Raw genomic sequence first — 17,897 nt, 5'->3', positions numbered from 1 at the left:
TGTTTAGTGCTTTTTTAAGTAAAGAAATTGACTTTCAAATATAAACCTATATTTGCATACATAAATAAATAAACATTTCTGCAGTAGCCTATAAACTGTGACAACTAGCCCCAGTCTCCCCTATAAGAATAAAGATGGTAATGTGGCTATAAATCACATACAGGCTGGAGTTGCAAACAAAAACTATTTAATAGCCTATTGTTTTTTTTTTTTTAATTATCCATATAGCAAATCCAAACACAATAGTACTTGTTAATTATTCGTTTTAACATAATAAATATAATGTATCTTTAGTTAAGTCAAAATGTTAAAAAACAAACACAAACACGCTACAGGTCAGATTTTACTCAGGCATGTGGGAAGCCGACTGAATGACATCACTGCATCCTCTGCGCTCGTCGTGGTCTGGTCTGGATCCAGGGAATGTGCTCTGGGAATGGGAATGGGAATGGCAGTGGGATGTGCCCTAGTGCGGACTCGGATTGATGGACTCGGAAACAACAGTAAGTTTGAAAGTTATGAAAAACCACTCAAAACTTCACATGACAGAAGCAGTTTGAGTGCGCGCGTGCTGAGTGTTGTTAGGCAAATCCACGCGTGCGGGGGTTTCTGAGCTTTGTGTCTCACGAGTGTTTGAGAGATTTAAACTTTTAATGAGCTTGCTAGCGGCTAACCGTTGTAGCGGCTCGGCTAATCTGACTTTAGGAAAGAGTTCAACACATTCATCTGCAGTTATGAACTCACTGAGGCTTGGTGCAAAAGTGTTTTGGAAATGCTTAGCTTTATTTGTTCGTGCATGTTTTGCTTCGATCAGATTTAAACTTAACTAGCCCTTTTTGGGGGCTGCGAGAATTATAAGTTGTTGGTTTATAGTGTCTCGTACGTAGTTTGTTATTGCTGTATCATATTGGTTTAATTGTCTTATAACGTTAGTTGTTTATTGCCTCGGAGTTTGTGATTGTTGTGTCATAGTTTGTGATTTTTAGGTCATGGTTGTTTTTGTTTTCTCATAGTTTGTGTGATCGTCTGCATAGTTGTTTTTCATAGTTTGTTTTCGGCACAACGTCGACCGCAGTTATAATGTGACAAAATCAATCAGTTACAAAAGATGCACTGTTACAAAATCATTCAACAGCATTAGTAAAAAAATAATTAGACATACTCCGACACCATACCATCAGTTAATATGTCCATTTAATGTTTTGTGTCAACTACATGCTTAAAGGAGAGCAGCTGGCATGTAACATATTTTCACATAAATGTGAGTGTATAACGGGAAGAATATACAATATAAATATCGTAATCTTTCACCAGTTCACTAGTCCTGCTGTAATGTACTTTTAAAACTTGATCTCAGTCAATGGGCTTTAACAAAAACTGCACGTATTGTAATTTAAGAATAATTAAAGAATAGTTTATAATAAATATTAGCATACACTGCTAGAAATATTTTGTTTAATATTCAATCATCTGTTTAATATTCAGTTGGTTTTAGTTTTTCATAAGATCCATTTCCCATTGTAAGTAAATTTTTTGTGTACTTATTGTTTTATAATATCTTTAAAAATAAATGTTTGTTTTTATTTTTTGTGGTGTTTACTAGGGCTGTGCGATATTGAAGAAAAATGCGATATGCGTTAACTCGTTAAATAATGCGATATGCGATACGATAATGCTTAAAGTGCCACATGCTCGGATGAAACAGTTTTACTCAGCTGTTGCTGAGTCAGTTCTGTGAACTATCTTGTGTCATATATATATGGTTATTTGTATGTATGTATGTACCAAGAGTTCCTGTAAAACCACAACAAATTCCTTGTGTTTGCGCACACTTAAGTGGTGAATAAAGCTCATTCTGATTCTGATTCTAATAAGAAAGCACCCCTACAACAACTTCTGAAAGTGAACGGTATGTGTTTTACTCGAGCATTACATAAAAATGTCATTTTAACATTAGTCATTTTAACATGAGTTTAGGAACTGAATAATAAAAAGGAAAAATAAAACACTGCTTAGTATTTACTCTTTGAATTCAATATGCACTGATTCTTATTTAAGCTACAAAAGTTATTTAGGTAAGAGCAGTGAGTGATTTTCTCTGTCTTTTGTTCATGGCCCCAAATATTGCAAGCTGTAGCGATATGCATATTGCGATATGTACATTTGCGATATTTCGATAAATTGCACAGCCCTAGTGTTTACCTTGGTTTCTTTTGTTTGCTTTTTGTTAACTGAACAGATGACATATTGTAATATTAACAACTACAATTTGCAGTTATTTATCAGTTATTATTTTTGTATTTGTAGTAGAATAGAAGTGTTGCTTATGATTCCCAATTGTATGTTTTCTGTTTTTACTCTTCCTTTGTAAAGTGACTTTTTCGTTTTATATTCATTATTCTTATAAGTGTTTTATTGACCTAGAGGTTGTTTGATAGGTCTCTGCACTGTAAGAATAAAATCCTTACAAAAACTGAAAATGTCCTGGCAGAAACCTACCAGTGTATTTTCCTTGAAGTTTATGATGACGTGACATGACGTGACATGTGACATGTGGCCAAGTATGGTGACCCATACTTGGAATTAGTGCTCTGCATTTATCCCATCCAAAGTGCACACACACAGCAGTGAACACACACACAGCAGTGAACACACACCCGGAGCAGTGGGCAGCCATTTTTTGTTGCGGCGCCCGGGGAGCAGTTGGGGGTTCGGTGCCTTGCTCAAGGGCACCTCAGTCGTGGTACTGAAGGTGGGAGAGAGCGCTGTACATTCACTCCCCCCACCTACAATCCCTGCCGGTTCGAGACTCGAACCCGCAACCTTGGGTTACGAGTCCAACTCTCCAACCATTAGGCCACGACTTCCCACGACTTATGGACATTTCCTTTAATCCTAAAACACAACACAATTTAATGCATAATTCAAAATACTGTATTGTCAAAAATCAATGCAGAAAATTCCTTATATTAGCATGGAACATTGGGCCATATTTTTGTAGACTTAGAATGTGTCAGAGATGTTTTGCCCTATACTCTGTCTATCTATAACTGCTTTGTATTTCATTCAGTGACCATAGGAAGCGGTATCACAGCCCCACAAAAGTAATGAAGGACCGCTAATCAGCTCAGCAATGTCTCTCAAAGGAGTCGGCCAAAGTAAGGTGGAGGAAACGGCTGTACAGGTGGCAGTCCGGGTGCGTCCGCTGCTTCCCAAAGAGATTTTGCACAACCATGAGAGCTGCATCACTGCAGACCCAGAGGAGAAGAGGGTCACCCTGGGCCATGACCGCCACTTCCACTGTGACTTTGTGTTTGAGGATAACTCCATGCAGGAGGATGTGTACACAGAGTGTGTTCAACCCCTCATCGAGGCCTTCTTTCATGGTTTCAATGCCACGGTTTTCGCCTATGGGCAGACAGGCTCGGGCAAAACCTACACCATTGGAGAAGCCAACATTTGTAAGTTTTTTATACACAAGTCAAACCATTTATTTATATAGCACTTTATAGGTGTGTGCGATATGGCAAAAATATCATATTACTATTTTTTTTTTTAGGAAGGACCACAATCTTATCACGATTCTTTTTCAAGTTACTGTGCTGTAAAAACCAGGCCCTGCAACTAATATAAATAAAAAGTTCTCAAACTTATTCAGGACAAGTAAATAGTCAGAACAATTAAACAAATTACAAATTAAATAAACAGTGGTTTAATTTTTTTTCAGGTAAGTCTGTCTAACAGTAGCTTATAGAGCTGCACGATTCTGGATAAATTGAGAATCTTAGTGTTTTTTCATCTAGGTGAATCAGCCGTAGCCATAAAAAATGTAATGTGGTGCGACCATGATTTATATTAAAATTAATTAATTTCCTTAACATGCTTAACATATTTTTAAGAGGTTCTCAGTAATTAAAGTGTTTAGAAAAAAAGTATGTGTTTCTTTTGAGTTTTTCTAAATAATGATCTCATATTTTTGTTCTATAATTTCAGAGTTGTTTAATTTGATAGTTTCAGAGACTTATTTTTTCTGTTAATTGCATAAAACTGATAAAACATTTTAAAAATACCATTCACTTAAGTATACTGTAGCAGTGATTCATATTTCAGGCACAGAAATGAGATAATGTATTTTTAATTTAATACAATTATTGCTATTATTGGTTGCACCACATGATGAGTGGTCCCTCCAAATGACAGAAAGACCTTATATCATTAAAAATCTATTTAAAGAAAGTGTGAAAAGTGCAGCACATGGCATTAACTGCAGTCATTTTTTTAGACCCAGTTATTTCTAAACTTTGCCCAATCTTGGCTGCTCAATTGACCCTTCACTGGGAGTTGATTAACAGGCAATCTGAGCAATCATAATGCCAAATCTGCCATTTTTGTCTGACAAACAAACCAGACAGCAGAGTAGATTAACGTCGATGGACTTGAACTTGAAAAATAGTGTGTATTGACATCTTTTCACAGTTGAAACAAGATACCTTCTTTTTAAGATTTTACAATCTTAAGCATTAAGAAAACTTCTCCATCATGTATTTTGCTCTCTTTTGCTTGCATTTCCTCTCTTGAGAACTTGTTTCTTCATTTTAACATAATTTCTTGTGCTTGTCTCTCAATTTCCTCATAGCTCTTACTTTTTCTTCCACATTAGGCCCGCATTACACCATCTCTTTCTCTGAGCACCCCCTCACTACACCAAATCTGCAGTAACCCCTGCTAATGTCCTCCCTGATACCAGTGACCCCCGCTGAGATAGATTTTCTAATCGGCTCGTAATCTCATCCAGTCTAAATACCATCCCCTGCCCTCCGTGGGTCCCTTGAGCCCCTGGAATCCAGCTCCAACATCTGTATGTTTTGCAGGCAAAAGGCAACATCTGGGACGATGTTGCCACAAAGGAATGTGAGGTATTTTCCGGTCCCGCTCCTCAAGAAGAACGTAGCTGTCGGTGAGGCCCGACCTACGAACTGAGGGGCATCTATGGGAATCTTTTGGAGACCCCTGATATACTGCTTATGTTCTTACAGGGTAGAGTTCAACTCAATGCCTTCCGTTCTACCACTCAAAGGTTCAAAGGCTCCTCTATGTGTGGTATGACAGTGTGCGTCATTTGTTCAGCAAGCCAGCAGGAGGCCCGATGACGAGTTGCCCGGCAATGAATCGACATCATGGTTAAGAAACACGCGGTCTGGAATGATAACACGCCATGGTACTGACCTAATTTCTAGCATGCCTGATTTTCTACAAATGGACTGAGTTGATACAAAGAAGCAACTGAAACTCACCACAGCTTCTGGACTCATGACAAATAAGAAGTCTGGTGGTTACTAGAGCTTCACGATTTTTTTTGTCTCAAATAGAGATCACGATTCTCCCCCGATTCTGAACTAAACAAAATAATGTGTGGCAAAATATTATTGCTGCAGTCTATTTAAAAGTGTTTAATTAATTTGAATGAATGATTAAACATTTTAATATACACTACCAGTCAAAAGATTTTGAACAGTAAGATGTTTTTTGTTTTTTAAAGAATTCTCATTTATTTGATACAAAATACAGCAAAAGCAGTAATACTGTGTTTACTATTTACTATTTAAAATAACTGTTTTCTATTTGGCAACAACAACAACAAAAAAAAATTAAAACTATTACTGACCTCAATTTTTTAAACAGTAGTATATAAATAAGAGATGTAACTGACAAAAAAAATAAAAATAATAATAAAAATGGAGTATGCCATGTCACACTACGGGCAACTGCTGTCACTGCTTGACATGTCATGTCAATTACCCACAGCATTCATCTGAAATAAAAAGCTTTTGTAACATTATACACTCTACCATTCAAAAGCTTGGATTCAGTATTTTTTTTTGGGGGGGGATTATATAATTTAATACTTTTATTTAGCAAGAATCCTTTAGATTTATCAAAAGTGATGATAAAGACATTTATAATGTTACAAAAGGTTTCTATTTCAGATAAATGTTGCTTTGAAATCACAGGAATAAATTACATTTTAAAAATATATTCAAATAGAAAGTTATTTTAAATAGCAAAAATATTTCAAAATTTGACTGTGCCCCGCCTTTCTGAAACGCGTCGATTTTTACAAAGCTCATCGGTCTGAAAAGCAAGGTCTGCTCTGATTGGCCAGCTATCCAGTGCGTTATGATTGGCCGAATACCTCAAGCGTGTGACGGAAATGTTACGCCCCTCACCATACTGTGATGAGCGATGATTCAAAAACATGAAAACCCATTATAAACGAGGCATTTGTTGCATCCAGTGGGGACATAATTATGGATTATAATGACTTATACTGTCTTTTTACGCGTTGCGCTGCATCGCGCCTCGTAAACATAAAACTATGTCTGCATTTGTAATCGGAGAAATTCGGTGGATTCGGCAACCACATGTGACGCCAAGAGCTTGTAACACTTCAAAGAGAAAGGAAAAATTGAAATCGCATCATATGACCCCTTTAAGATTTGCTGTCACTTTAAGATTTCTACCAATCAAATGCATTTACGTCAATGCTCACCAAGGCAGGCATTTTATTTTTGTGTGTTTTTGACTGTTTAGGCACGCACAGAAAGCCGCCTGTCGATTTGATTTTAATTTACATTTACATTTAGTCATTTAGCAGACGCTTTTATCCAAAGCGACTTACAAATGAGGACAATGGAAGCAATCAAAATCAACAAAAGAGCAATGATATGCAAGTGCTATAACAAGTCTCAGTTAGCCTAACGCAGTACACGTAGCAATAAGCATATTAATTATATAATTAAACTCCAGACTGGAATACAGATAGAATAGAAAAAGAATAGAGCAAGCTAGTGTTCGTTTTTTTTTTTAAGAAAACAAGCAGTAAATGAATAGTGTGCTATTCATTAGCGCACTATTAGTGTGCTACATTAGTGTGCAAAGTCTAAAAGGGACAAGTTTTTTTTTTTTTTTAAGAATAGAATTAGATTAGAGAGTGCTAGGACTTTTAATAAGTCCTTTAACCACTTTGCACTCTTTACTTTCTCATTCGTTCATGTTAATATCTTTAAAACGGAAAGATGTGTGGATATATTTACATACAGACATAGGCCTAAATAGTACACGTTTGGTCACAATCTCTACTAGGCCTATTCGTTAGAAAATCATCAGATCGCCCACCCGCAGAGCTTTATACAATACGGGATTGTTTCACATTAAATAACAATGTTACAGTGTTTTAAAATTCATCAATATATAATAGAAGTGCAATGTTTTTCTTTCATTGGAGGTGTATTGAGTATTGTGACAGCTGATGTGTTGAGTAAAAAGATCAAAAGCATGCCTGAGTTCAGTTCCTTACAGCATATTATTAATTGGGCTTCATCTAGACCAGACATGATTCACAAGGCTAGTAAAGGCTTTGTCTGTGTCTTGTTAAAATGCTTCCACGAGTTTGCACATTCGTGCTGCCAGCAACACCTCCCCCGGTTCATTTGCCACCGCTCCACTTGCAATCTGAGATCTTGTGTTTTAGCATTCTGTCTCATAGAGTTATTCATTAACCTGCTGTTGGTTTTTTGGCCGCAGCCGCTTTTAGGGATGACGAACAGGGCATCATTCCCAGAGCCGTGGCTGAGATCTTCAAACTGCTGGATGAGAATGACCTCATTGACTTCTCTGTCCGAGTGTCGTACATGGAGGTTTACAAAGAGGTCTTCAGAGACCTTTTGGAAGTTGAGACGGCCAGTAAAGACATAAATATTCGAGAGGATGAAAAGGGCAACGTAGGTACGTTTGTGAGAGAAAACTGATGCAAAATTCAAAAGTAGGAATGTGCAAAATAAACTACCATTTGGTAAGATTTTTTTCAATGTTTTATAAGAGTCATCAAATACATCAAAACAGTGTTATCTTAAATAATTATAATTTAAAATAACTGTTCTCTATTTTAATGCATTTTTAAAATCCTGTGAAAATTCCTGTGATTCCAAAGCTGAATTTTCAGCATCATTACTCCAGTCTTCAGTGTCACATGATCCTTCAGAAATCATTCTAATATGCTGATTTAGTGCTCAAGAAACATTTATTTTTATTATCAATAGGGCTGTCGCCGACTAGAGATTTTTCTGGTCGACTAGTAGTCGTTCATTTTAAGCATTAGTCGACTAATCGCACGTTTATTAATAAACCATTTAAATCATAACACCGAACCTTTAATTGCCTTCATAGCCTAATAAGCAATCAAGCACATGCGTAAAGTTTGCCACAGCGCACTGGCAGAAGCTAATGATTATGAATGTGTCAGGGAAAAACAGTAAGGAGGCTGCATTAGCATTTTAATAATTAATTGATAAACTAGTGCTTTTTTGTTTTTGTTTTAAGAGATGAAGTCGGCGACACTTACTCGTCATCTCCGCAGTAGTGGACGCGCCTGTATGCATGTTTCATACGGATTACATAATCTGAGAATATTTGTTTTCCATTTGAATTGGTTCATTTGAAAATAGACATTTCGCTCTCTATAGATATATTTTTTATGTCTGTAAGGCAAACATACACGGAGTTTCGCGCTCAAGTTCACGGAGACCGAGACGGTAGAAAGCGCATCCTGTTTGCTTTCATTATTTTACAAAAGCGCAATGTTTTGTTGTTATTGTGAGTGTGCACAAATAAACGTAGAGTCTTTACCGATTCGAAAGATGTATTACTCTTATCTGTATGACCAAAAGTGACAGAGTATTTTAAGAGCAAGTGAGCGCACCGGCGCCTCCATCTGTCCTGCAGTGAGTTACTGTTCAGCTCCACACTCCACACCAAAAAATGTTGGTCTACCAAGCCTCTTCTGGTCAACTAACGGTTAGTCGACTATTAGGGGGCAGCTCTAATTATCAATGTTAAAAACAACTGTGTTGCTTCATATTTTTGTGGAAACTATGATTTTTTTTTTTATAAATATTTTATTCTTTGATGAATAGAAAATCAGCATTTATTTAAAATATAAATACTTTGTAACATTATATTTACTTTCACTTTTAATCAATGTATTGCATCTTTGCTGCATAAAATTATTAATTTCTTTAAAAAAATGATCAAAATCTGTTCTGTGGGTTGCCAATTAATGACTTAAAAAAAACCTCCATGTGCAATAATTAAAGAATATTTGTTTAAAATGTATTATTTGTAAATATTATATTGCTATTTTTTCTAAACAGTATAATCCTGTGACATTTTTATTAAGAATAGTTTAAAATTGGTTTTAGACTAATTACAGCATGTCACACTGCAGGTAAGTCATGTCATGTCATCAGGCAAGTTAAAATCATGTCAGCTGCTCATAAATTGACAAAATCTTGACAGCATCTGTTTATGTAGTCATTTTAAGTTTTGATGCTTCTCCTCTTTTATTTTCTCTTTAATTTCTGTTTTTTATTCTTCAAAACTGCCTGTCTAGACAAGCTGACTAATCAGGAAGTTTTCAGAAAGTCTTTTTGTAGTATGTGAAGAAAAGACATCTTTTGTGTTTACCCACAGTGCTTTGCGGTGTGAAGGAATGTGAAGTGGAGGGACTTGATGAAGTGCTGAGTCTCTTAGAGTCAGGAAAGACGGCCCGTCACACTGGGGCCACCCAGATGAACCCCCACTCCAGTCGCTCTCACACCATCTTCACAGTGCTCATGGGACAGAGGCGAGGAGGTTCTCGAGCAGCGGCTGGGACTGTGCAGATCCTCTCTTCCAAATTTCATTTTGTGGACTTGGCTGGATCAGAGCGCATCCTCAAAACCGGCAACACTGGTGAACGGCTCAAAGAGAGCATTCAGATCAACAGTGGTCTTCTGGCTCTTGGAAATGTCATTGGAGCACTTGGGGACCCCAAAAGAAGAGGCACCCATATCCCATACAGGGATTCCAAAATCACCAGGTAATTTTACTCATTTTTTAAAAATGCTGATGATTACAGTATAATTGCAAGAAGATCTAGCCTTAATGGCTAGTAGTGTTTGCTAAAGCAAGAACCACTATTGCTATTGCTTACTCTTAAAGGCAAAAATAATTTTAGTTTAGTGATTTTAGTGAAGTGTCAACAGAAAGTAAATCTTGTGTTTCTGTATTTAAATTATATATTTTTATTTTTGTATAATCTTTCTGCATTGTTTTTACAGAGAAAATAGCCTTAGATGCTAAAACCAAGTTCCACTGACTTTTTTCTTTAGAAATTTTAAAAATTTAGTTTGTGACATACTTTTCAAACATTTTGGGTTGGTAAGATTTTTTTTGTTTTGTTTTTGAAATTATTATCTTATGCTCGCCAAGGCTGCATTTATTTATTTAAAAAAATAATATTTATTTAAAATAACTCTTCTCTATTTTAATATATTTTAAAATGTTTATTACCGTGATGTTCTGAGTAATTGCACACTACCTTTAAAAAGGATCAAAGAATCCTGAAAAAATGTATTATGGTTTTCACAAAAATATTAAGCAGCAAAACTGATTTTAATATAGTTACTAATAGGAACTATTTCTTGAGTATCAAGGCAGCATATTAGAGTGATTTCTGTAGGATCATGTGACACTGAAGACTGGAGTAATGATGCTGAAAATTCAGCTTTGCCATCACAGAAGTAAATTACATTTTAAAATATGTTAAAAAATAGAAAACTGTTATTTTAAATGCTAATAATATTTCTGTTTTTTACTGTAGTTTTGATCAAATAAATTCAGCCTGGATAAGCATAACATACTTATTTCAAAAACATAATCAAATCTTACTGGCCACAATCTTTTGAACAGTATTGTTAGTTTGTTGTGAGAAAATGCTATTTGACCTTTTCCATCTCTGATTGAAATGCTCTCAGTGCTGTTTTTGTAGTCAAGTTTTGAAAAGAGGGAATGTTTAACGTCGCCTTGATGTAGTTTAAAGGCTTTTAAGATGTGTTGATCTGTGTTGCATCTTGTTGTCAGGATCCTAAAGGACTCTCTTGGAGGCAACGCCAAAACCCTCATGATTGCCTGCATAAGCCCTTCCTCGTCAGACTTTGATGAGAGCCTAAACACACTCAACTACGCCAAGCGGGCTCGTAACATCCAGAACCGGGCCACAGTCAACTGCCAGGGGGAACCAGACCGCATCGAAGGCCTTGAACTCCAGATCAAAGCACTAAGACGAGCTCTTGAGAAACGCCAGCGCTCTGAAACCCGCATCATCGCTCGCTCCGACCCCGAGAAGACACTTCGGCCCTTTGGATTGGACGTGAGGAAGCTGCAAGCAGAGAGTGCCCACTATAGGACTTGCACAGACTCGGCCTACAGGCTTTTGACGGAGCTGCAGGGTGAAGGAACCCTGAATGCTGGTCAGCTCCTGCGGGTGAAAGAGTGGCTTTGCACCGTTGAGGAGGAGCGCAGCGGTTTGACCTCCGCATCGGGGCTGGACAGCGGCATCGAGAGCAGCTCTACCGAGGACAGCACCGCGCTGAAAAGAGGGCGGGTGGCACTGAACAACCAGGTTGGCTGCAGGCACATCCATTTTCAAATATGAATATTTTATGTTTAACAATTCATCATAAAAAGGCAATAATGTATCTTGTCAGGTCATTATTTCTCAAGCATTAATTTCAGAGATGCTCAGATGTCATGATGTGATTATCTGCGTAATTCTCACGGCAGTGGGATTTATTTATGCCAAAGGATCCTGACCATGTGAAAGAGGATTGGAGCGGACACTGCGAGGACTACATTTCCCAGCTGCAAGGCCAGATACAGCGACTAGAGCAAGAAAACACTGACTTCTTAGCTGCCCTGGAAGATGCCATGGAACAATACAAACAACAGGTGACAAGAAGTCTCTACCAAATTCTTTGTGGTTTTAGATATGTTTTTGAATGAATTTAATTATGCTATATTTCAGAGTTGGACATGAATACATTCTTAAAAGTCTTGGAAAAACTATAGTTTCTATAGTAAATAAGAAATGTGTCTAATTAGGTTCTGCTTTAATTAGGTTCCTAAGATGGATCGTTTTCACAGACAGTAATGTTTCCAAAGTTATTAACATCATAAATCTAGAAAAACAATACTGTATAATGCTCTTGAAAAGTTTGGGGTTGGCAAGATTCTTATGCTCACCAAGGCTGCATTTATTTGCTAAAAATCAGCAGCCATTACTCCAGTCTTCAGTTTATGATGAGAAAGTTCAAAAGAACAGTATTTATTTTAAATAAATCTTTTGTAACAATGTAAATGTCTTTGCTGTCACTTTTGATCAATTTAATGTGTCCTTACAAAAAAAAAAATTCCCCAGAAAAACAAAATCTTACTGAACTTTTGTCAACAATAGTGTATGTGTATAACATTATATTTTATAACCTGGGAATTAAATGACCAAACACTTTTGTGAAAGTGTTCCTAAGGGAGTGATGGTAAATTTTCTCGAATGAATCTCTGTCTTTATTCCTCTTTTGGAAAGTTGTTGAAACACATTTGTGGATTTTTTTTCTTTTTGATATTGGATCAAATGTGAACTCCTGTTCACCACTATAGAAATGTACCCACATATTCTGCTTATAAGAACCCTGGAAATGTGAAAAGGGTCAAATGAAGTAAAACTTGCTTACAGTAATGTCCGGTTTTCTCCATATTGATTTGCAAGTCTAATTTACTAGAGAATCATTCTAAGTGAAAATGATCATTATCCAGTAATTGCAAACAAACTGGAAATATCATAGTGAAGTCATGGAAATGCATGGGAATAATAAGTGTGAGAACCTTGTATGTTTACAAAAGATGGTGCTGTGAAATTGCTTTGTCGTCTTAAAAAATCTCCTATGAGCCCATCCATTGTCACATTCATTTGCACATCATTCAGCTGTTTGTCTGTTTTTGTATATTTTACAGACAATATTTTACCCACAGCCATAAAAACAGACAACAAAGCTAAGCAGTCATGTTTATAAATAGATGATTGATCTGAGCGCAGCTCAATTGTTCAGTTCTTCAACATGCCCAATAGACACATTTTTCTGTTTTTGAAGCGCTGAATGATATAATGAAGATGTTCTTGCAAAAACACATAAATTAAGAGAGACCATCTTGTACTGATTATCTGAGCACTAATAATATAATTTATTATTATTATTATTATGTTTTAATGGGAGGTAGCAAAATCTGACAGGGTAGCACAAATCGTCAGAACACCGGCCGGTTGTAGTGAATGACGTGATTGACATTTGCTGGCTTTGGCCAGCCTCTAAGCTAACGCCTACGTGCCTGTATTGAATATGATTACGCATCGCTCCAGCAGAGTTATTGTAAAACAATTTGACATTACACAGTTTACACAAAACTTTTCCGTTTCCTTCTAATTCAAAATAATCCCACACCTTCTTGTCTTTCGCATGGTCATTTTTGAACTCGCCGCAACTGACACGAAGAAAACGCATGTGAGGTAAAAATGTAGTTTCCGCCCAGATAAACTTTTAAAAATAATGTATTATTTTTCAAACGTTTTATTTTAACTTGTTATTTAAAATGTTTTAAATGCAATGTAAAAATGATGGTAATTTGAATGATCCCTGTAAAAACATCATGTAATCATGTTTTAGTTTTTCTTTTCTTTTTTCTGTCGTGTAATCGGCTATTGTTTGTCGACTAGTAGGAGCTGTACCGTTTAGTCGACTAGTCGACTAGACCCGCACATCCCGTCGGTTCACAAAATTCACGGTTCGGTTCGGTTCGATACGACACAGTGGTGTCACGGTTTGGTTCGGTATGGGGGTAATTGGTTACGTCGCAATGTTGGAAATATTTCTGTTTAAAACCATCAAGGCGAGCCAATGGATATCACACATAAGCAACGCGAGTTATGCCGGTGAACGTCTTGATCGCAGTCCATTCACTATGCAGAAAGTGAAAGTAAAAACGTAATGACGGAGCTTTCGGCATCTGACGCCGGATATTTTCTCAGAGACGACGAGACGAATCTACTTCAACATATGCTGATAACGGTATATAGCTAACTGTTTTCATTTATTCCCTTAATATTTCTAATATCACATAGTGAAAAAAATAAGAAGAAACATATTTTGTGTTAAACAGGTTGTTTTTGAAAGTCGGTGCTTGAAATAGGCTAAAACTTCTTATTTCATTGATTTTTATTGATGACTGCAGTGTTAATATTTTAATTGTAGGCCTATAATTCATTGTATAATAGACCTGTTTTAAAATGCCTTTTTTAAAAACATTTTAATTGAGGAGTAAATAGCCTAATCTTTTGTTATCCTCGCAGCACGTCAGTTATTTGGTAATTATTGCGGGGCAAATTAATTTGAATTTAATAGGCCTAATAAAAGTAACTTCATAATAATAATAATAATAATAATAATAGGCCTAATAAAAATAAGAATGTAACAGGCCTACATTCATTGGAAATGCCTAATATCTTAATATTGCCAACAATTGATGTTTTTGACAATATCTCTGGCTATCGTCGACACAAGATCATCGTCTTTCGACACACCCCAGCAAGGGGAGGTTATCGCTGGGCAGACAGCACGTTGCTTGTTACATCGTTTGGGCTGCCTTGTTGTAATGGATTAGTCCAACGAATCGAATCGTTCGGTTTGTAATGCGTACCGAACCGAAAGCTTCGTACCGAACAGTTCAATGCGAATACGTGTATCGTTACACCCCTACTATCTATCTATCTATCTATCTATCTATCTATCTATCTGTCTTATCTGTTTGTCTGTCTGTCTGTCTAATTGTTAACTAAAACCATTAAGAATAATTTTCGTTCATGAAAATAAAGCTGTAAAAAATAAATATTCGATGAAAATCTTAAACTAATTTAAGCAAATATAAAATCTATCTATCAATCTCCTTCAAATTCTAAATGGTGCACAACACTGTTGCAATGCACACAAGACTTAAAACAACACTGGGGACATTTTTTGTATTTTCACCTGGTTGTAACTGGATGTCGTTTTCTTTCATTCCTAGAGCGATAAGCTACAGGAGCAGCAGGATCTAATAGCGGAGCTTCACGGTCTGATAGCCCAGCCTGGAGGAGTGGGGCTGCTCCACCTGAAACAGAGACCTCACACGGCTCCTATCAACTCACTACTGCAGACGTCAGACACCGCCGGCCGTTTCACTCCTCCCTGCGACAGTGATGTGGGCAGAAGCTTCGCCAGACAGGTAATTGATATGTTTTGATTTGTCTCACAGCATCCTCGACCACAAACACACATCAAATTTAATTCAAGATACAATCCACAGCTGCCGCCACCTGGGCTGAGCTGTTAGTAGTACACAAACATCTTCAAACACTTGCCACACACGCTGTGTTAATTCAGTGTTTTGACTTCACCCACATACTTTCAGATGCAAACAAATTCAGCTAATTGCCAATGTAACGTTGTGTTGTCTTAACAGTCAATTATACACCCTAAACCCACTTTTAATGCTTATTTTTCAAGCCTGTTGTATGACAAGCTGGCATTTGATGTATTGTCTGGAGACGGTTATTTATTAAAGCAATAAGCCATGAGCGGCTGTGTGTTAAGCCTTGTTTGGGACGGCTCACTGCACATAAGAGATGTTTATGCTTGACACTCTCGACCACTGCACTATTCTCCAAAACGACAGATGACAGTGCAGAAAAAAAGTAGTAGCTAAAACAGCAGTGAAGAAGCACCTTGCCGAATTTTGCGTTTACCTAGGTAGGTGTGACATTAGTTTTTTTATTGATTACAGTTTCAAAAGGGGGATAAAACAGAAACACTCAACAACCAGCATTTACAGTGACTCTTCTCTGGTTTTGTTTACACTGTACAACCCTAGTCAAGATTATGTATGTACATCTACTGTTCAAAAGTTTGGGATCAGTAAGTCTCTTTAAAGATATTATACTTTTTTTTAAGTATAATTCTTTTTAAAGAATACTTTTTAAAGAACTTTTTAAAGTCTAAAGACTTTTATTCAGCACGGACACATTAAAGGGGTCATATGATGCAATTTTAAATTTTCATTTGTCTTTGGAGTGTTAAAAGCTGTTTGTGATTATATAAGATATGTGAAGTCGAAAAGACTAAAGTCTCAAACCCAAAGAGATATTCGGTAACACTTTGTATGAAGCCCGTATTTATAATACATTATAAGGGTATTCTTAAGGCATTATAATGAATGCATAATGCATTATAAAAAACCTTTATAATATGTTGTATCATCTAATGAATATTCATAAGAATAGTTTTAATATATTATAATATTTACTTATTTGTGGTTATAGCTTTTAAGAGTATGATGATTTATAACACAATGAACACGTTGTATCCACTTTTACAATGGATTATATTTCTCATAGTTATAATGTATTATAAGTCTCATATCTTGCCATTTTTCTTATGCTACTTTACTTAAAGCGGTCAAAGACCACTTATAAGTAGTAGTAATAATAATAATAATAATAATAATAAAAACTTTTTCTCTCAAACAGCCATAAGATCAGATATCAGATCAGATGAATGTGTAATATGACACATTTGCTTTGAACTATTTTTATTGTAATATCAGTTTGATTATTTTGATGGTACCCTTTAGACAGCTGTTGATAAGTAACTCTGCAACTACATATCAGCTAGTGGTCATTAGAGTATTAGTATGTCTGCAACTGTAAATATATGCTAACACTTTATTTTGATGGTCAACCAACAGATAAACTGACTATAAGTGTCTTTGCAAGTACGTCAACTTATTCTACCATACTAGATGATACCATTCTTGAGCATACTAATACTCTAATGAGAGTTAGTTGGCATGTAGTTGCAAAGTTGCTTAAAGTCGATTGATTAAGGGGACCATCAAAATAAAATGTAACCATATAAAACATTGAATTTTTTCAGTTAGAGTATAAAGCTCACATCAGTTAATTAACATTAGCTCCACAGGAAACACTCAAATAACACTCAACATCTAACCACTCACAAGCTGTAGTAAGATACTGTGCAGATCTTAAATAAACAATGTCAAGATCAGTGTTGGGCAGTAATGCATTACTTAGTAACGCATTACTGTAATTTGATTACTTTTTTTAGTAACGGCGTAATTTAACGCGTTATAATTTTGCAGTGCAGATGCAATGCAGTGATTTATAATCTAGATTGTAAAAAGGATGTAGCTCACGCACTGTGAGTCAAGTGCCAGTGGATTAGAGACCTGCTCTCCCACGAGACCCGACGCAACAGAGTGCGGCGGGGGACAAGACTTGATAGGCGAGTGCAGAGACTCGTGTGTGTGTGCGGGAATGCGGGAGAATAAAATGATTCACAAATCAAATAAATTGGTATTCATCTATTGCATAAAAGCAACATGAACTAATATAAAATATAAACGATTAACAGGCGCCAGCTTATGCAGAGTTTCTATTTAGGCTATAACACGTGTTTGCAGCGTTGAGCAATGCAGTGCTGAAATTTGTGTGCTCATGAATCCTCTCATTATAACACACGAATTGTAGACATTATGAAAGATTCATTATGCATATAATTAATGTGTTATAACCAGTGGTGGAAAGAGTACTGAAAAAATATACTCAAGTAAAAGTACCATTACCTTCCAAAAAATGTAGTGCGAGTAGAGTAAAAGTACTTGTCCAAAAAAACTACTTGAGTAAGAGTAAAAGAGTAGCCTATTTAAAAGTACTCATGAGTATTGAGTAGTGAGTACTGAGCTGTGGATTCTACCCCCTCATAATAAACGCTGTACACCACAATTGATCCATTTTAAAAACGTTGTACATTCTGTAATTCACATGATCGTGTTTGTCATAAAGAATGAAGAATATCTTTCATCCAGCAGTTTTAATTTTGACTGCCAACTCTTTAAAATACATCAAAACAGCACGG

General features: G+C 36.3%; 1 protein-coding gene across 1 annotated transcript in view; it reads left to right on the top strand.

The window, feature by feature from the left end:
* Positions 1-374: 374 nt before the first annotated feature.
* LOC107685219 (kinesin-like protein kif7) overlaps positions 375-17,897 on the top strand; it is a 34,716-nt gene continuing 17,193 nt past the window's right edge. Inside the window, exons 1-7 of the mRNA XM_016481737.1 lie at positions 375-503; positions 3,071-3,461; positions 7,585-7,785; positions 9,529-9,916; positions 10,960-11,500; positions 11,683-11,826; positions 14,992-15,189. Of these exons, the coding sequence (XP_016337223.1) occupies positions 3,134-3,461; positions 7,585-7,785; positions 9,529-9,916; positions 10,960-11,500; positions 11,683-11,826; positions 14,992-15,189 (1,800 nt within the window). The 5' untranslated portion in view covers positions 375-503; positions 3,071-3,133. The remainder of the gene's footprint in view (positions 504-3,070; positions 3,462-7,584; positions 7,786-9,528; positions 9,917-10,959; positions 11,501-11,682; positions 11,827-14,991; positions 15,190-17,897) is intronic.

This window comes from Sinocyclocheilus anshuiensis, unplaced genomic scaffold, assembly GCF_001515605.1.
Source record: "Sinocyclocheilus anshuiensis isolate Anshui unplaced genomic scaffold, SAMN03320099.WGS_v1.1 scaffold333, whole genome shotgun sequence".
NCBI lineage: Eukaryota > Metazoa > Chordata > Actinopteri > Cypriniformes > Cyprinidae > Sinocyclocheilus > Sinocyclocheilus anshuiensis.
The sequence above is the reverse complement of the archived record's forward strand: the minus strand, read 5'-3'. Positions and strand labels throughout refer to the sequence as shown.